The sequence below is a fragment of the Equus caballus genome, chromosome 4 (assembly GCF_041296265.1).
Source record: "Equus caballus isolate H_3958 breed thoroughbred chromosome 4, TB-T2T, whole genome shotgun sequence".
Taxonomy (NCBI): Eukaryota; Metazoa; Chordata; class Mammalia; order Perissodactyla; family Equidae; genus Equus; species Equus caballus.
In genome coordinates this window covers 63210601-63230927 of record NC_091687.1, presented here as the reverse complement: position 1 = coordinate 63230927, position 20327 = coordinate 63210601, and the positions used below count along the sequence as shown (strand labels likewise).

General features: G+C 43.5%; 1 protein-coding gene across 2 annotated transcripts in view; it reads left to right on the top strand.

The window, feature by feature from the left end:
• JAZF1 (JAZF zinc finger 1) overlaps positions 1-20327 on the top strand; it is a 321433-nt gene that overhangs the window by 67134 nt on the left and 233972 nt on the right. Inside the window, exon 1 of one of the 2 annotated variants that reach the window (XM_070264724.1) lies at positions 1559-1692. The exons of the other annotated variant lie outside the window; for it this stretch is intronic. Coding sequence (XP_070120825.1) covers positions 1638-1692 — 55 coding nt within the window. The 5' untranslated portion in view covers positions 1559-1637. Of the gene's footprint in view, positions 1-1558; positions 1693-20327 lie in introns of those variants that run through there. 2 annotated transcript variants of the gene reach the window in all.

The window sequence follows — 20327 nt, the reverse complement described above, 5'->3', positions numbered from 1 at the left end:
CTAGGTCCTTTCCTGAGAACTCCTGGTTGGGTTCTACTCTTTGAAGTTGACTTAGGCCATTTAAGATTCCCAGCCTCAAATTCCTGTCTCCTTTGGCTTGCCTGCTTCTTTCTTCACTTTTTGCCTCAGTTTGGCCCTCAGCAGACAAGGCAAGCTGCCACCCTCTATCTTCCCTATTTCTCATGGCTGATTCCTGAGCAGGGTTTTTGGCAGAGACAGAGTGATGAATGGAAAAAGTCGTGATTTATAACCAGTTGATGGGGTTTGAGTCCCAGTTCAGCCACTCACTATTTGCGTTATCTAGGACAAGTTAGTTCATTTGTACACACCCTAGTTTCCTCGTGTATAAAATGAGTTAAGTGGTATCCATTTCACAGTGTTGTTGAGGATTAATTGAGATGGTATAATTGGAAGTGCTTTATCAAGTGTTCAATCTATTATCATTGCAGATGCTTTTTCATGGGGAGTGATTGATACACATAGAGAGGGTGCTTAGATTATTAGCAGATGAATTATGTAGGAAAGGTGGGATGTCAGAGTTGCCTGAATAAGGAAAGGGATAAGCCAGTCCCCATCAAGGCGCCTCATGGGACGATTAGATCAATGAGAGGCTGAGTAAGTGAATTTAGAGGAACAGAGAGAACTGGCAGGAAGAGGGAAGACAAAGAACGGGAGCTGGTTTGATTATGTAGAGAGATGAACTTGGAAACCAAGGGCATGGGCTCTCTTCCCACCAAAATGTAAGAAAAGGAGCATCGCGGGGAGGCTCCTAGTTTGAAACTGGGATGCTGATGCCCTCGGGGACTGAATGCATTTGGCATCACTGGAAAGGTAAACACGAAGAGAGGTTGGAAAGTTAATCCAACCAAGAAGTTAATTGGGCCTGTGTGCGACTGTGTCCACTAGGAAAAAGCAATGCTGAGAGCACAGTACCTGGCACAGAGTAAGTGCTGAATAAATATTTGTTGAATTCATAAATGGGTACAGTAAGGATGATGTAGAGAACCAGTTGCAGAATTGAGCTGTATTCTCAGCTTAACTATCACTCTGCCTTCTGAAAAAGCCTGTCCTCTGAAGAAGAGCGTCATTGCATCCAGCTAAGGGGACTGCTGCAACCTGGGGAGGGCGTTGTTCAGCCCCCACAGAGCTTGCGTTTTCCCAGCTCAGGGAAGCCAGATGTGCCTGGGTAAGATGCGGTATAAAAGCCTTTGGTCTTAGGTCTCTCGGTTTTAATTTGAAGGCCGCTCTAAGTTTAATAAATCATCCCTATGAAATTGTTTTAGTTCTATTTTAGGATCTGGAAAGTGGAGCTTTGTATGCGTTCTTTGACAGTAAACTCAGTTAGATGTGTGTATCCAATAATGGTAATGGTGACTGTGTGTATCTTTTCCTTTGAACCACTCTGGAATGGCATTTTGTTCTGATACTGTTGTAACCCATGAGGTCATCATGTCCTTTATTCCTCCGTTGTTTGTGCACCTTGAGTTAGTCTATTTTACTTAATCTTGTGTCTCGTCTCTGCTGGTCTCCCGTGGTGGTCTCTGGCTTCGACTGCTGCAATGTAATTTTTGGCTTTCGGGGCCACTGGGGACACTGGATTCCTATGTTCCTGGCTGTTTCATGCTTCGTATCATGAAATGCATCCCCAGCTGAAGTTTCATCACTCTGAAGCCAGAAGCACAGCGACTGCAGGTACCAAGAACATTCTCCACTCTCCAAAGCACTTTTTCTTTACTCCAGGTCACCTGGCACAAAAATGAACACTGTGCCTGGCTGTATTCTCCGCAGGTGACTTGGCCCAGCCACTCTATGGTTTAGTCTTTGCATAGCATGGATGTGGTTTGTCAAATAGACAGAAGTGCTTCAGGAGGCTGGGTGTAGAACTCTGCACATGGTGAGAAAGGCCTCAAGATACTTCACTCCGTAAGAGCTGGAAACTTACTCTTGTGGGAGGTTTGTGGGTTGGTTGGTATTTGAAGGACAAATTTAAAAGTACACCTGTAACACTGGGAGGTTTAGGTGACAGATTGTAGCTTGAGTCATTTGGAATTGCTTAAAGTTTAGACGCTTCTGCTGCAGTTACAAGTTTGTAGTCACTTTTGTTCCCTCTTCCTGAGATAAAGCAACTGGGCTATAATTTGAATAACTTTCCCTAACTCGAAACCTGTCAGCGACTGAGGAAGTCCTGTAACCCCTCAGGTTTCTTCAGTCCCGGTTCTGTGCTAGCCCGCTAGACCATGGGGCCTGGTGGAATATGGCAGTGTAAACATGTGAACTGATATTTCCTAAGCCAGTGGAATTTTATGTCTCTTGCTCCACAGACTACAGTTTTCATAATGGTATGTATGGTGTTCTGAGCTGAAAGGAGTATTTATATGGAGCCTGTCAGAGGTATGCTTGGTATGAAAACCATAAGTGATTTGCCTCACTGGTTTGTTTAAAATTTTCAGGCATAATGCTATACTAACATAGCTTTTATTCACTGAATCTCCTTTACAGTTGGGGGAAGATGACCATGTGGTGAATGAAATAAATATACCGGACTTGACCCTCCTAGCAAGAAAGGCCTGTAGTGTTTATATTAAGGGGTGATCCTCTTCTCCTTCTGCTTGGTAAAAGGCCTGGGTGTATAATGAGGCATTAATGTGTGTCAGATCTTTTGTCTCTCAAGAAGCTGGTGTTGTCTTGTAACTCTCGAGTTCTGTTTGTTGACATGATGACATGCCGTAATGGCGCATTGATGCACATGAAGCCAGGTGCGTGTCTCTGCGAGAGGTTGATGGAAGGAGTGGCTATTGGAACATTAACTCCAGGTTTCCCGACTTGTGTGTGTTGAAAATATCAAACCCAGTGTGGAGTCAAAAGCAAGTGAAAAAAAATCACTGCTCATCAGAAGAAAGCAATGTCATGTCAGCAATACTGGGGAATTTCTGTATTTGTAATGCTTTGGTCTGATATGGATTCATTCATTTTCTCTGGTTTCACTCTAATAAGTAAAGCATTTTGTACGCTGAAGTAAACTGTAAGACCCCATCCACAGTGAAGATTATTCCTGATTCCTGCTGAAACCTCCACATGGGCTTGGATTGCGTCCTAGCAGGATGGATCATGAGTGTGCCTGTGTGTCATCCTTAAAACAGTTTCCCATTCCATCTGATCCTTCCTGGGAACGCGCTGTTACTCCGGGAAGAGAGTCCAGATGCTAGATAACTTGGTTTTTCGGTTTGTTTTGTTTTTACTGAGGAAAAAAGCAGCCACGGTTGGTGAGGTTGCGAGGCAGTATTCTCATCTCATTAGTCACTTAGATAAAGTGAAAAATGAAAGCCTTTTCTCTAGAAACTTGGGTAATTCTTTCTGATTGCCTCTCCTCTTCCTCCCTCTTCTTGAGTGATGCAGTCTCAACTAATGATGTGAGAGGAACAAGTCAGGCTTGATACGTCACTGACAAGCAAAATCTTACAATTAAGCTGATTAAGTCTTAAATCGGTCAGTTTTCCAACTTTGATGTTAGGGTCTTTAATAGGATATAATTTTGTAAGTTGCTTCTTTCTAAAGGGGCCGGAGCGGATGATGAAGGAAATCGACTTGTAAAACTCAAGGGTGAGCTCGGTAGGACTTCCTTGCTTTCACTGCTGCCTCTTCCCTGAATGGAGCAGTTTTTGTGGCTGGGCTCAGGTGTCCCAGGATGCCGCTTTATCCACTTGAAAACCCTTATGTGTTCAGCTCAATTAGATTAATTGCCTTCCTCACCAGGATTCACAATGCTTTGCAGTTTAACTGCAGTAACTAAATGTTCGTCTTGCAAGTAAACGGTATTATTATTGGCCTCTGAAGAGCTATGGTTTCTTTGGAACTCATAGAGAGGAGTTTTAAACAATCATTCTAGCTAAGGTGGACTATAGGTTAGCAAATTTGTCTTCCCGCTGAGTTTTCTACCGGCTGAGAGACATTTGCATTTAGAAGAGAGTTCTCACTCTGGATCATTTCTGTTTGGTGCCTCCCAAAGTAATTTCTGGTGTGTCATAATACACTGTACTATTTTCTGTATCTCCTGGAGTTAATAGAGTCTCTTACATACTTTTGGTTTCCAGATGAAGGTCATTGAGTTGAACCCCAGCTTTTGTCCATTGAGAGTTTACACCAAAATCCACCCCGGGTGAGACATGGTTGTATCATCAGGGCCCAGCAGAAGTCAAGGAGTGTCCTCTCCCCTGAGCTGCCTGGAAGTTAAGTGGTATTTGACACCCAGTAAAAGGAGATCTGTCACTCTCTGCGCTCTTAAGTGACCACACTTAATCTTTTAATCTCCCCTTGCCCCTCCCCCTATTCTTCTCCAAGGGAAGACAAAAATCCCAACTTGTGATTAAGGTAATCATTTGTAGGGTTAGACGTTGAGTGGATCTATGAACCGAATCCTTTCCAGAATCCTAGTGTTGTGGGAATTCTCTGTTCCCAACCTTTGTACTAAAATAGGGAAACAAAGGAGCAGTGGGGAACCAATTCAAGCAGGGCTCATTCAGGCCATATCTGGATTTTCAATATAGTAATGCTGGTGACACCATCCACATAGTGATCTGACTGTCACATTATTTAGTGGTTCCTTTCGCATTCCTTATGTCATGTGTTCCTGATATAACTGAGAGGTAAGGGCAGCTACCATTTAATCCTATTTATTTATTTAATAAATATTTATTCAGTGCCTACTTTGTGCCAGGCCCTGTTCTAGGTACTAGGTTGGGAACAAAACAATAAAAAAATTTCTGCTTTTGTGGAACTTATATGTTAACTGTGGGGAGACAGACCATAAGTAAATGAAGTGAGTGAAATACAGGTTACGTGGGGCAGTGAAACTGCTATGGAGAAATGTAAGACAAGGAAAGGGGATAGGGAGTGTGTGTTGTGGGGGGAGTTTGGTCACAGTATTTAATAGGCTGGTTGGGGAACTGCCTTGGTGAGAAGACATTTGAGTAATGACCTGAAGGAGGTAAAAAGGTGACTATCTGGGAGAACGCTATTTCAGGTGGAGGGAACAGCTAGAACAGTGGCCCTGAGGTGGGAACCTGCCTAGTATGTTTGAGGAACTGCAAGGAGGCCAATGGGGCTGGAGTGAAAAAAGGAGGATAGTTGGAGATGAAGTGGGGTATGTGCACACGTAGGCCAGAGCAAGGACTTTGGCATTTTATCTATGAGAGACGAAGAGCCATTGGGAGATTTGAGCAGAAGAGTGACGTGATGGATGGACACTAAGTATCACTCTGGCTGCTGTGTTCAGAATAGGGAAGCAAGGAGACTGATTAGGGGGCTATTGCAATAACCCAGGACAAAGATGATGGTCCTGGACCAGGGTGGTTGCCATGAAGATGGTGGTGTGAAGTTGTAGGGTTCTGGGTATATTTTAGAGATGGGGTCAACTGTTTGGGTTTAGGTCATGAGGGAAAGAAAGAAGTCAAGGGCGACTCTAAACTTTTTGACCTGAGCAGCTAGAAGGTTTTGATTATCATTAGCTGTGATAAGGGTGAGTGGGAAGAGCAGGTTTTGAGGGCTGCAGGGAGATCTTGATCTCAGTTTGGGCCATGTTAAGTTTGAGATGCCTATTAGATCTCTGAACAATTATCTCCAGTGGGCAATTTTTGATATTCGAGTCTGGAATTCTGGGGAGAGGTCAGAACTGAGGATAGACATTTAGGAAGACTTGGGTTATAGATGGAATTGAAGCCCTAGACTGGATGAGATCTCCTCAGAGGTGAGAAGAGAGAGAATGGAGAAGAGGTCAAGAGTTGAATCCTGGGCACTGGGACAATAGGAACCTGAGAGAGTGGAGGAACCAGTAAAGGAGATGGAGAAGGAGCTGCCACTGAGGTGGGAGGAAAGCCAGGAGGGGAGTGAGCTGGAGGGGGGTGATGCATGGAGTCATGCATCGCTTAGTGATGGGGATACATTCTGAGAAATGCGTTATTAGGTGATTTCATTGTCATATGAACATCGTAGAGTGTACCTACACAAACCTAAGTGGTATAGCCTATTACATACCTAGGCTATATGGTATGACCATTGCTCATAGGCTACAAACCTGCACAGCATGTTACTCTACTGAATACCTTGCCAGTTGTAACACAGTGGTATTTGTGTATCTAAACATATCTAAACATAGAAAAAGTACAATAAAAATATGATATAAAAGATAGAAAATGATACCCCTTTACAGGGCACTTACGTGAATGGAGCTTGCAGGACTGGAAGTTGCTCTGAGTGAGTCCGGGAGTAAGTGGTGGGTAAATGTGAAGGCCTAGGACATTACTGGGCACTCCTGTAGACTTTATAAACACTGCAAACTTAGGCTAGACTAAATTTATTTAAAAAATCTTTTTCTTCAATAGTAAATTAACCTTAGCTTACTGTAACATTTTTACTGTATAAACGTTTTAATTTTTAAAAAATTTTTGACTCTTGTAATAATACAAACACATTATACAGTTGTGCAAAAATATCTTCTTTCTTTATGTCTTTATTCTATAAATTGTTTTCTATTTTTAGACATTTAAAATTTTAATTTTTACTTTTTAAACTTTCTTGTTAAAAACTAAAACTCAGGGGTCGGCCCAGTGGCACAGCAGTTAAGTGCACGTGTTCCGCTTTGGCGGCCCGGGGTTTACTGGTTTGGATCCCGGGTGCGGACATGGCACCGCTTGGCAAGCCATGCTGTGGTAGACATCCCACATAGAAAGTAGAGAAAGATGGGCACGTATGTTAGCTCAGGGCCAATCTTCCTCAGCAAAAAGAGGAGGATTGGCAGCAGTTAGCTCAGGGTTAATCTTCCTCAAAAAATAAATAAATGAACCTAAAACACAAACTCACATATTAGCCTAGGCCTACACAGGGTCGGGATCATCAATATTACTGTCTTCCAGCTCCGCATCTTGTCCTAGGGAAAGGTCTTCGGGGGCAGTAATATGCGTGGAGCTGTCATCTCCTGTGATAACAATGTCTTCTAGAATACCTTCTGAAGGACCGGCCTGAGGCTCTTCTTGAGGAGGTGTCACTCTTTTCAGAAATATGTCCATGGTGGTTTCCTTGGTTTGTTTCTGTTTTTCATGATAGATTTGCTTGTAAGCATATAATGCACCATGAACATTCTTCTCTGTTAATGAAAACCTTTCACTGTTGGGGTCCACGTTTTCAGACTTTTTAAGGAGCTTATTGAGGTCTTCGAAAGCTTCTGCTAAACCCTTCGCTATGAATTTTCTTGGGGGTTCTTCTCCTTTTTCTTCTCCTGCAGTTTCCTTTTCTCTTACCTCTTCTTCAGCTATATGTTTCTATTCCAGTTCCAACAACTCCTCATTAGTCAATTCCTCAGGAACCACCTGTAAAATCTCCTCACCGTATCCTCATCCACACTCGGGTTAAAGTTGTCTGCCATCTCAACCACAGCCTTGTTGATTTTTGTAACCTCTGCATCATTGACAAATCCTTTGAAGTCATGGATGAACCTCTTGAGTGTCTTCTTCCAGATGCCATCCATACACTCCTTGGTGACAACTTTCCAAGCCCAAGCAAGGCTCTTGATGCAATCATAGATGTAGTGATCTTTCCAGAATTGTTTCAGGGTTTTCCTCAGTTGCAGCAATAGCCTGGGCAAAGGTCCTCCTCAGGTAGTAAGCCTTAAAAGCTGCTATAACTCCTGGATCTATTGATTAGATCAAAGAGGTGGTGTCTGGAGGGAGAAACACCACTTTGATAGTGAGATGAAGATCACCAATAAAAGGAGGATGTTTGGAAGCATTATCAACAATAAGCAAAATCTTGAAAGGTATGTTATTCTCCAAACAGCCCTTCTCCATTTCACTGGCATAGCAATTCAGGAGGGCGTCTTAGAAGAGGAGCTGGGTCATCCATGACTTCCTATTGCTGCTGTAGTGCACTGGCAGTGTGTGCTTGTTGATATGCTTGAAGGCCCTGGGGTTCTCACTATGTCAGATCACAAGGGGTTTCAATTTGTAGCCTGCAATATTGTCCCCAAGCAAGACTGTTATCCTGTCTTTAGGAGGCTTGAAACCTGTTGTTGACTTGGCCTCCTTATGGATGAAAGTCCTTTCAGACATTTGTTTCCAGAATAGGGAGGTTTCATCCATATTGAATATCTGTTCTGGCAAGTAATTTTCCTTCACTGTCAGCTTATCTAGAGTTTCCAGAAATTCTTCAGCCATCTTCACGTCAGCACTCACAGATTCACCACTCACTTTCACATTATGCAATGAATAACGACTCTTGACTTGTTTAAACTGCTATGCGACAACGTTACAATAGCTACGACATCACTAGGTGATAAGAATTTTTCAGCTCCATTATAATCTTACGGAACCACCGTGGTAGATGCCGTCCATCGTTGACTGAAACATTGCTATGTGGTGCATGACTGCCATGTAGTTTCCCAAGGTCATGGTGACTAGAAGTAGTTGAGGGATCGCCTATCAGAATTAACCTAGAAATAGGAGTGATAATAATGGAAAAACTTTATATTCATTGAGCCCTACCATGTGCTGGGCACTGTTGACAAGCATTGTATTTGAAATATATCATTTAATTCGCACAAGAATCCTATGAGAAATAGGTACTGTTATTATCTCCATTTTTGTAGTTGAAACCCCAAGAGATAAAGACACTTGCTTACGATGCAGCGAGGGTTGGAGCTGGGATGGATTTGGACCCAGTCAGTCCAGCTCCAGCCGGGGCCCACAGCATTCTCCACTGTCCATCTCTTATCTCTCACTGCACTTTCCTATTTTACCCCATAGTAAGCTGTCCCATTAGCTGCCTGGATCCTCATTGCCTTTGCGGAGGAGCAGGGAGGCAGGATGGTGGAAGGGAGCACTTACCGGGAGCAGGGTTGTTGGCACCATTACCCATCCCAGACACTGAGACCTGTTTGATGAGGCGCCTTTTATTCATCTGTGGTTCAGGTAGAAAATTAGTGTTTTTTCCCTCAAGGTTTACTCTGTTAAAATCAACAAGTTCTACATCTATAAGGGTCCCTAGTCATAGGGATCTCCTTTAGGCTTAAAAAAAGTGACATTTCAGCCCATTAGTTAAATATATATTTGGTTTTTTACAGATTCTCAAATACACACACTTTCGGCATAAACTTTAAATATGTCAGTTCTTTTCGTGATTCCTTTTTCAAACTTCCTTGTGCTTCTTAGTTTTGTTAGATATTCTTAAGGTGGAATGAACATAATATATAACATGTAATATAGGTAAATAATGTATAGTATCTAGCACGTAAGTGTGTGTCTGTGATAGAACTGTACTTAATGTATAGTTAACAGCAATAGTTAAAATGCTGACAAACTGCTGTTGCAGACATATCAGATTAATGGTGTTTGAAATCATAGTTGTGGTGGTGGTCGCGACCTCAGTGGACACCGTGAGACTGAAAAGAGAGCTCCTGTGTTCAGGTGCCCCCATTGTTGCCTGTCAAGTTGGGAGAGTTGACTGCTCACTTCATTAAAGTCACACTAAACATCACACTTCAAACTAATACCGAAACTGCCAAATTCCATCCAAGTCACTTCGGTATTATTCTCTTTTTAGGTGCTCAGATCACACAACCTTTAAGTAACTACTACCACCAGCTCAATGTTATATTAAGTAAGAGCTTTATCTTCATCCAAAAAGTGGATTAAATGCTGCATAAGCTTCTGGTTTATTCATTCCAGTTTTTAACCCAACACAGAACACAGTGCTTGCACGCAGATGCCCCAGACCCACTTCCTGGTGGTCCTGTGATTACTTTCCACAAACTTGGTCCAGCTATTCTCATGACTCTGCTCTTCCCGGCAGACCTTTGCTTTTTAGAACATTGGCAGGAGGTTTTAAAAGCAGTGCATGTTGGTGATGATCTTGTGATTCTGTTTTCTTTTCCATTCTCATAGTCCCTTAGGTTTGTGTCTAGAGTGATCAGAGAATAAAGGCACTTCTGCGGTGGGTTCTGTGAAACTGAGCTCTTTCCTAGGAAACTCATCATGCTGCATATAGAACCTTAACATGCCATCTCTAAAATACGGACAGTAAATTAAAGTAAGCTTGCAGAGTCAACTCAGCGTTTGGATGTTGTCTAAGACCTGATTTCCATGCCTCTGAAAGCAGCCATTCTTGTGCATAAGCTGGAAACCTCCTCATTTAGTAAGAGTTAGATCCTGTTAGTTGCATGTCCATATATGTACATAGTTTCTCCCTGAACAATCAATAGCTTCATAAAGAAAACATTTTTCATGTGGATTTGTAGTGGTTTTCTTTACAGAAGTTTTAGGCAAGCCCAGAGACGCTGATCTCAAATCCAGAGTTAATGTAAGGATTGTGGTTTATAAAAATGCCCTTATGTGTTGTTTTATAAATCCTGGTTTATTGTTTATTTTGAACTTGATTTATGAACAGAGGTATTACTCTCATTTACTAAAGCTGATTGGTTTCTCCACTTATCCTCTCTTCAGAACTTGCCTCTTTCTCCTTTTTAATAAATTGGGAGTATGGAACACACTGTCCATTTCTCTTCCTTCCAACATTGGATCTCAGACTCATTAACAGAATAAAGCAAGCATCTTTCAACATCTTCACTTTAAGTACTTGGATATATATCATCAGACTATTAAAAAGAACAGGATGTTTAGTATGCCTCTCCTCCCTCTCAGAGCACAGAAACTTCTCTTGGCTGTTCCCGGTATTGAGGCCAGCCAAGTATAGCTCTAAGCACCAAAATCTTGGAGACTGAAAGGCCAGATCTCTTTGTAGGAAAGTGAAGACCCCCTTCTTGTTCATCAATTCTGTTTTTGTCACTGGGTAGCTTTTGAAAATATGTTAAAAAGCTGTTCCATCTTGCACACTCCCTCCCCCTCCATTTTGGTGAGGTTCCAAAGCTTAGAACATTTAACCTTTCTACACTGGAATTTACTAGCTGTAAAAAATGCCTTTTAGTCCTGCTGGAAGTTGTGAATAGACAGTGAAAATTTCATAGAATATTTTTCAGTCAGTCTGAATATAAGTTTTTAAAAAAGGCCCCAAATCCTTCCAGCATTGAAATTTGGGGATGGGGAGCTGGCTGTTGGCTGAGATAGGACAAGACATTGGACATTTGGACAAGGTACGTTATGCTCTTTGAAAAGAAGAGGAAGGTTTCAGTTCCATTAATGCAAATAATTCCCACATCATTCCAAGTCATCTTGGCCAAGTTGTCAGGAAGAACAGACAGTCCCGAGTCAGTGGAGCCAGCAGCCCGCAGTCCTCCTCCTAACTTTGCCCTGTTGCTTGTTAGGAAAAGTTATAGTGGCTCATGGCTGCCTCCCATGGCCCAGAGAGCATTTAGTTAAGAACATTTAGCTTTGTTTTGTGAACTGTTTCAGAAGAGGGATTTAGGCACGATTGGTGGACTTTCCTTTATGGACCTTCCGGGTGTGATGGCTAGTTAACAAATGCTGTCCTCTGAGTTTGCCGATGACTGGGTGAGGCCGAGTGTGGTAAGCTTAGCACAGTGCCCAACACGCTGTAAGCGTGCAGTAAGTGTTAGCTGTTGCCATCATCATCATTGTTATTTTTAACTATCTGTTACCATCAAATGCTGAATCGTGAATCCTAACATTCCCTTATCCCCAGGGGGACACATTACGAGGCATCTTCAAGTTCAAAGGAATTCGAATCTAGGTATGCTTTAGTTAAAGGGGGCCCTGAAATAAAAAATGACCGCTGTTCCATTACAGAACAGAATTTATACTCTATTAGAGAGGCTATGGTTGAGTAGGATATATTTATTAATGTCAGTTGGTAGTTACTAAGCACCTTTTCTGAGCCAGGCACTTGGCTAGGTGCTGAACGTATCAAAATTGAAGACAGATCTGCCCCCTGTGCTCAGGGAGCTTCTATTTTTCGGAGCTGGAGATCAGTAAGGAGGCAGTTGCAGTTGCTGAATGACTGCAAGGTACCGGGTTCTTCTTGGTGTCTGTTGGGGGCATTTTATCCCAGACTTGCTGGAGGAAGGGACATTTCAGCTGGGACCTGAAGGAGGGAGCAGGAGTGAGGAGGAGAACAGAATATTCCAGCAGAGGAGCAGGATGAGCACTGGCCTCCAGTGGAGAGGGTATGGTGCGTTAGAGGAATTTATATGGCTGGAGTGTCAGATCGGGGGTGAGGAGAGATGGGAGACAAGGGAGGGCAGGAGCCTGCAAGGAGAAGAGAAGAGAAAGGAAACAGCCCTTAGGAGCGGGGAGACATTATTAGGCTTGCCTTGTAGGAGGATCACTCTGATCATGCCATAGAGGCTAGATTGGCAGGAGTCAAACTGGAGGCAGGGAGGCCAATTAAAAGGGGGTTTGAGTAGTCCAGGTGAGAGGGGACGAGGGCCTGGGCCAGAGTGGTGATAAATGATTGAGCGTGATAACCACAAGGCTCTCATCTACCCTACACACTGCTTATTGTTCTCAGTGCCTCATATGTATTAACTCAGTTAATCCTCAAAACGATCATTGGAGGTGTATGCTATTGACATTTCCATCAGACAGATGAGGAAACTGGAGGCCAGGAATTTGCCCACTCACATAGTTGTAAATGGCAGGGGCAGGGTTTGAACCCAGGCAGACTGTTCTTGACTACCACACATTAGTGATTGGATTCAAGAGATATTTAGGCAGTAGAATGGATAGGACTTGATGATCTTGACTTGAGGGCTGGAGATGAACCAAGGAGATGTCTGGTTTCTGGCGTGGGCATCCAGAAGGATGGTTGGGGCCTTGACTGAAATGGGAGATACGTGATGGGAGCAGACCTGTGATTGATGATGATGAGGGATTGGTCTTGGACATGCTTGATGAGTGACCTTCTGGTAGAATCCAAGTAGAGATTTTGGCAGCATCATCACTTAGGTGCTAATTGAAACTCTAGGAGCAGATCAACTTCCCCAAAGGGAGAATCTGTACTCTCAGAAGAGCAGAGGGCCCAGAAGAGACTAACGCCAACATCTGAAAACCAGAAAGAAGAGAACCCTAAAGGGGACTGAGGAAGAGTGGCAGAGAGCCGGGCGGCAAAGCAGGAGAGTGCGTCACAGAATCTGAGGGAAAATGGGCTTGTAGGAAGGGTTGACAGGCTCTCAGCGTACTGCATTTTGCCAAGAGGTTTAGAAATATTGAGAGGGTCCATCGGATTTAGTAAAATTGAGGTCATTTGGGGACTTCAGCTGGAGCTGGTTCAGTGGACTGGGGAGTCTGCAGTCGAAGGCAGTGCGTGTGGGAAGGACTGGGTGGTGAGGAGTGGGAGGCAGCTGTGTAGACCACCCTTCCCAGAATGCAGGCTGGGAAGTAGAGAGGCAGGGAAGGTTTTCCTTTGTTTATTGAAAGACAGGCAAGTAGGTGGGCTTAAATACTGATGGTAAGAGATGCTGATGGGGCGTGTGAGCCCCCTGAGGAGGGAGAAGGGGATGAGAATCTAAAGGATGTCAGGGGAGGGAAGGAGAAAGGTGGGGTGTAGGTGCAGGAGTTTTACAGGTGCAGAGGCAAAGAGCTGATGAACTTGCCTTCTAATGGCTTACTCTTTATGGTTGCTAGGAGACAAGGGTGGTTGATGGCTGCAAATGAGGAGAGAGGTAGTGAGGTCAGATTTTTGAGTGGGAGAGATTGCTAATAACCTGCTGCCTAGAATGGGAAGGAGAGCCAACCAGGAAAATGTGGAGAGATGTGGCCAGTATTATTGTAGGAGGAAGGCTGCTTGATGGAACTAGTTTATACTAAGGTAGAGTTGATTGATTTGTCAACCCTTTGAAACTCCAAGGTTCTCACCAGCTAATAAGATATTGTGGGACTTTACTTTTTATAGTTTGTACTATTAAAAGCATACTAGAAAAATCCAGATTTGTTGAAAACGCTTGTTAAAACTAATGGCCATCCCCTGAAGATTCTTAAACACTCCTGTAAGAAACCTTGCCTGCCAGCTCCTATTCAGAATCTACATGGTATGTCACATGGTACAAAGGAAACCTTTTAGGCAGCGGACCTGGTACCCACATGTAGAAGTGTATGTAGGAATAGGACTGTCTGCGTGGGTGCCATTGAATTTTGCCTTTAGGGCAGCTTCTTGTTTACACAGATCTCCACCCCCTCTCCATAGCTGATATCACGTAAAGATCAAAAAAAAGATCCCTCATCCCCACTGAGAGTCCTGACTCCAGCTTAGAACCAGTGCTTCCTCTGGTTCCCATCTCAATCCCCCGTCCCGTGTTTCCTCCCCCTCCGGACCCTCTGCACACTGAGTTGTGACTCACTGGCTTGCCTTGACCTTGGTCTTCACTCAAAAGCCCTATCCCCAGGCCCGTTCCAGGTGGCATCCCATTTAACCACTGACTCCCCATCTCCTCCAGGATGGGCTTCTGAGCTCAGACTCAAAGCTCTACTGATCAGACCCCGCCTCTCTGTCCAGCCTCAGGGGGGTGTCACTAAGGAGAGAAGGCAGCAGGGGCCAACACCATGTGTCCTTACAGGCCTTTCTTCACTGAATCCTTCTGCAACTTGTTTGCCCATAAAACCTGTGTTTTACTTAAATGATGGTAAAAAATAGTTGTTCAAGACCTGTGAATCTTGGGTAAAGGCAATAACAAGAAAAATTAGTCCATCTTTGGCAAATGAAAATACAGCCCAAGTAACTATATATTGTTTCATTTAAAAAGAAACCAAAAATACTGGTTGTGACCTGCTAACTTGATTGACCCAGTATTTGAAAAACACTACCTTGCCCTTGCTTTTTAACCTAACTGATAAATGGTACAATATTTGTATTTTCAGATACAAGGGCATTTGAAAATAGAAGAAATGGAGCAGTCACCATTCCCACTCATTTGTAAAACCTAGGTTTGTCAACACTTTTGAATTCAGTTGTGTCATAACGTTTATTAATGTTTACACTACTGCCACCATTTAACACCACACGTATTTTTATTTAGGAGTGGTGGTGTAATAGTGGAAGGAGCACACAGCTGGTAATCAGGGAGCAGGGTATAATTTTCTGCTTGGTTCCAAATGAATGGTGTGGCCTTGAACAAGTAAACTTCGTCTCTCTGTGTTTCAAATTCTTCCTATAAAATGCGGTACCTGGACTAGATTTTTGGTTTATATTTTCTTAATTCTAAGATTCTTTAATCCATCAGTTAGCTTGGGGACTTAAGTACAAAATGTGTAGAAACCTAGCCCTGCTCAGATATGAATGTTTTTCTCAAAATTTGAACCTTTCAGTGTGCGTTCTTTCCCAGTATTTTTTTCTAGTTAAAAATTCAAATTTCACATTCAACTTTCAGAAGTAAGCAGAGGAAAAAAATTATTGTTCTGTGAGCATCCAATTTTATTTCATATTTAAGGGGCCAACCTACTTTGCGAACTAACAAAATTATTGTGAAAGTCTCATTTTCGCATAGCACGTTGTCGCATTTCACCCGTGTCACTCTAGTGAAAATCGAGGAGGACCAGTGCCCACGTTGGCCGCTTTGCTTCCTCCGCCAAGGACGTCGTTTCCCAGCTTCACCCTCTAGAAAAGGTCCTCTGCTCCAGGCAACCAGCCTCTGTCCCCCTGCTCAGCCTGTTTGCCTGTGGTTCTGGGCTTCCATCATAAAAGCCACATGAAGATTTCTTTCCTTCAAAATGCATGTCACTTCTCAGATTCCTAATCTTCTGCCACCTGAGTGCCTCAGCTGTATTCCGTTGGTATCCTTGTATATTTGTTATATTTGTCTGCATTATTTTCACGTTTTTGGGCATGCGTATATGTGGGCTTCCCCAACTAGATTGAAAGGTGCTACTTAGTAAATGCTGTGAGAATGGATGCGTGAACGTGTGGATGAGCTAGTGATGCCTGACTCCACGCAAATCCAATACGGCAAGTGGAAAAACGACTTGACCTATGTGAGTGGGCCAATGATGTCATCTTTGTTTACCAAAAATGTGACGTTGCTACTGTAATCATCACTGTATGTGTTTTGTGGTGGTTTGCCTAGTATTTCCATCTCTACCTCCTTCTGGGCACAGTAGGAGCGCACTTCCCTGCCACTCGGCTGGCATTGAGTTTTATGACTGGAGAATCCAGTTGGCTGGGTCCCTGTGCTTGGTTCCATCCAGTGAGCTCCAAGGGGAAATGACGTGTGGCGCATCTGGACAAGAGCATATAATTGCTGACTCCTCTGTGCAGGAGACCTCCCAGGCACGAGCGAGGCCCGCGGCTGCCTCCTCTCTTCTGAGGTTCCCAAGCCTTCCTCCTTCATTCAGCTACCTGCAGTCCCATCTCCTTCCAGAGGCATTCTTGTTGGAATTTTAGACAACGGTGATTTCCTCTCGCCCCGCCCTTTGTAAACATCCAGCTCATAGAACTCTCCCACTTTTTACCTCAAGGCAGAATGTAGGCACAATCACTGAGGTTAATATACCTGGGCTGTTTGTTCCATTGTGTCCGTGTGTGTTACTTCATCTATTTTAGGAAACAAGCTCTGAGGCGAGGATTTGGCTTAACTCCTTTATACAGGGCTTAGTAAAATACCCTGTGGAATTAAAGACACCTAATAAATGCTTTAGACTTTTGAATGATGCCGTAATCATTTTAATGGAGGCTGATGTGTATGTGTGTTTAAACAAATGGCATATTTTCCAGCAACATTCTAGCAAATTAGCGGCTTCTAAATAAAAAAAAAGTCTATCCTTAGAAAATGAATTTCATAAACTGCAGTAACATGCAGTATTTATTGCAGAGCTCATTTAAGCAGAGGCTGAAATGCAGTGTTGGGGCCAAGATTTAAATTTTTTTTTACTATATTTGTTTGTTTTCTGAAAAGTTGGTTGGCATGGCAGGGGTTAGGTGGGAAAGGGGGGCAATTTAAAGGCGTTATTGTGAATTTAATGCATATTTTAAAGAGTCAGTTAAAAACCTCTTTATATTAGGTTAGCAGACGTGATTTGGCACCACCTCTTCGCACACATGTGCCCTTTTCATTAGGAATGTGTGCCTGATGTGGTGCAGATGGTATTTAAGCCACTTAGTAATATTTTCCACAACCTGTTTTTAGTAATTAGGCTTGAATTTGCTGGTTCAAAATACTCGACTGCCTTTTGGCAACTTTGTAAACTAAGGAACTTGCAATGTGGTCACGGTACCAGCAGAGGGCAGTGTAAGTCAGTGTTTTATTCGCAGTCAGTCCCACTGCGGGCTTTCTACACTGGGGAGCTAAAATGTTCTCAATTTAAGAGAGGTGATTTGAGAATTTTTAAAAAAATTAATTGAAAATGACAAAGCTTTAAGAGTCTTTTGTTAACTGCCCTCTAGTAAGAACATAAATTGTCCAGGGCACATTTGAGCTGCAATTTTATTTTTTGAATTTAATTTTTTCCTGATTCTTCTTCCATCAACCAATATGCATGACTGTGTGAAAGGTAGAGTCTGTCTATAAATCATTTCGTTAATGCACTTAAAAGACTTAATATTTAGTTTGATGAGAGATGTTTTTCCTCACCTCGGTTAATGGATACTAATGTTTTTCATTGTTATGTCTATGAGGGGTTTCTGTTGTTTTTATGACAAGGGAGTAACGTAAAGGTCATTTCCAAGTTATATGGTCCAGTCCAGTGTCAGTGACTTTCAAAGAGTAACAGTAAGTCACCTCTTGTTATATTTATTGTGTTATATTCCATTGTGCTTCATAAGATAACACTGTTGCCTTTTACACATAAATTTTTCCTTACCACAAAACCTCTCAGTGAACCCACCCCTGCAGCTCTCTCCTTCCACCTATTCCTGTCTTCTCTGACTCCAAAAGCAGACACAGTCCCGGCCTTCTGATGTCTCTCTGTAGAGCAGCCTCTCTGTCAGTTCTGCTTGCCCCTTGGCCTTTTAGTGTCTCCCATCTCATACCGTTCTCCCTTTTATGGACTGAATGTTTATGTCCCGCCCCCAGGTCATATGTTGAAGCTCTAACCCCCAATGTGACTGTATTTGGAGACATGGCTTGTGAGGAGATGATAGAGGTTAAATGAGCTCATAACGTGGGGCTCTAATCCAGTAGGGTTGATGCCCTTTTAAGAAGAGGAAGAGACGCCAGAGCTGTCTCTCCATGTGAGGACACAAGAGGAAGGTGACCGCCCACAAGCCAGGAGAGGACTCTCCCCAGGACCTGAGCTGGCTGGCACCTTGATCTGAGACTTCCAGCCTCCAGAACTGCGAGAAAATAAGTTTCTGTTGTTTAGACCACCCAGTCTAGAGTGTTTCGTTATGGCGGCTGAAGCTGCCTGAGACACCTTCTTAGTATCTAATGGGGATCCAAGGCTCCCAGAAGGGAACCATCATTACGTCTTGGAAGGTAGCAGAGGCTCTGCTGGAAGGAGAGCAATGCAGAGGACCAGTGGAAAGGCAGGGGATGCCTTGAGACGAGGGTCTGGCTTAGGAGGTCTGGAAGAATGGGTGAATGCATATAATGGTTGGTGCATTTGTTGCCAATCTTTTTTTTTCCCTTCTTCTCCCCAAAGTCCCCCAGTACATAGTTGTATATTCTAGTTGTGGGTCCCTCTGGCTCTGCTATGTGGGATGCCACCTCAGCATGGCTTGATGAGCAGTGCTAGGTCTGTGCCCAGGATCCAAACAGGTGAAACCCTGGGCCTCTGAAACAGAGCTCGTGAACTTAACCACCCGGCCACGGGGCTGCCCCTGACTGGTGCATTTGATGGAGAGTGGAGATAGACTTTTATGAAAATGAAGAATCATGGGGATAGTTGGGATAGATGGAATGAAGTCTTGAAAACTAGTCTGAGTAGCTTGGCCTTGATGCTGTGGGAGCTTCTCAAATTGGGAGATGCCAAACTCTTGGGAACACGTGGATGTCAGGTGTAAGTCAAACCACAGAATATGGACATGTGCCTCTCTGGGGTGCCAGTTTTCCTGGGCGGGGCTTCTTTCTTGGTGGGACTTCAGATATATTTCTGGGTATTTATTCTCTCCTGCTTTTCTAAGGTGCTTTGATGGGCAAGTCGAAGGCAGTGCGGGAAAGGGGCGTCATTAAAAGACCATGAGCAGAAACATGAAGAAAGTGGGGATGGAGCTGGTGGCCCTGTGTAGAAGGAGAGGCTTTGGGTCTGCTTGCCCCCGTTTTCCTTCTTCCAGAAATTTCGAGTGCTGTGTGGCTAACAGTTCGTTCTTCCCCTCATGGCATTCCTGTAAAACAGATGGCTGCTTTTCAGCAGACAGTAATCTAGAATCAGAGCTTATTAACATGTGTAGGGTCACAAACAAGTTTAGCCTATGTTTCTAGGACAGAAACCCAGACCAGTTCAAGCCTCTCCAGGCCTTTTGAGCTTAGTGTTCCCTTTACAGACTATGAGCAGAGTGGGGCAGCCTAAGAAACAGGGACTGGAAAGATAATGACCTCTGATGTTTGGCGAGCTGGTCCTTCAGTTTCTGTCCTGCCACCTGCCAGCTGTGGAACCTTGAGGCTGACCAATGTAGCCTTTGTCCCGGGTGAACATTAGGGATCTGTGTTAATGGAGAAGGGAAGGATGGATATTGGGTAGGTAGACAGCCGTTTGTTTTTAGATGCTTTCTTGATTAAAAAAAAATTCAAACATCGATTGCCACAGAGCAAATAAAATTTTGACTTCTATTTCAGGATTAAAGGATTATTAAAGAATTATTATTAAAGGATTACATACATTGCTGATATTTTGTATAATCATGTTTCATAGTCTTACCACGTTTTGGACATTTATACTTTTTGCCACCTCTGAGCTGTGGGGACATTTATCTTATTTCTATGTTTACATGTTATTATCTTTCTCCTGCTTTCACTGCACAGGAATATAAGTTCCATTAGGGCTGGGACCTTGGTCTATCCTGCAGGTGTTTCCACATTTATGATGTGCTTGTAGCACTTGATAAATATTTGAATGAACGTAAGGGATAGTGAAGGGGAAGGAGCGAGTTCTCCTCAACCCTGATTTCGTCCTTTCCTCCCCTGCTTCTGCTACCCACCTCTTAGTCTGTTGTCAGTAACCCATTCTAAAAGGTTTCCATGTTATTGGCTTGTTTGCAGGCATTGCCACAGGGGGGCGCTATGGCATCTGAAATGGAGGGAGCAGCCACTGTCACCTGGGGTGTGCTCTGGGCTCAGTGAAGAGATGTGGAATATCCGCTGAGCCTCTTCCTTTCCCCCTGACTGGGCTGGGTCCTGCTAACTTAGCAACTTAGTCAAACAACCCAGTGAGCTCACTGCTTGGTAGGCCTGAGTGGGTTTTAGCCGTGTGATGTGGTCATATACGAGGAGAAATTTTTAGCAA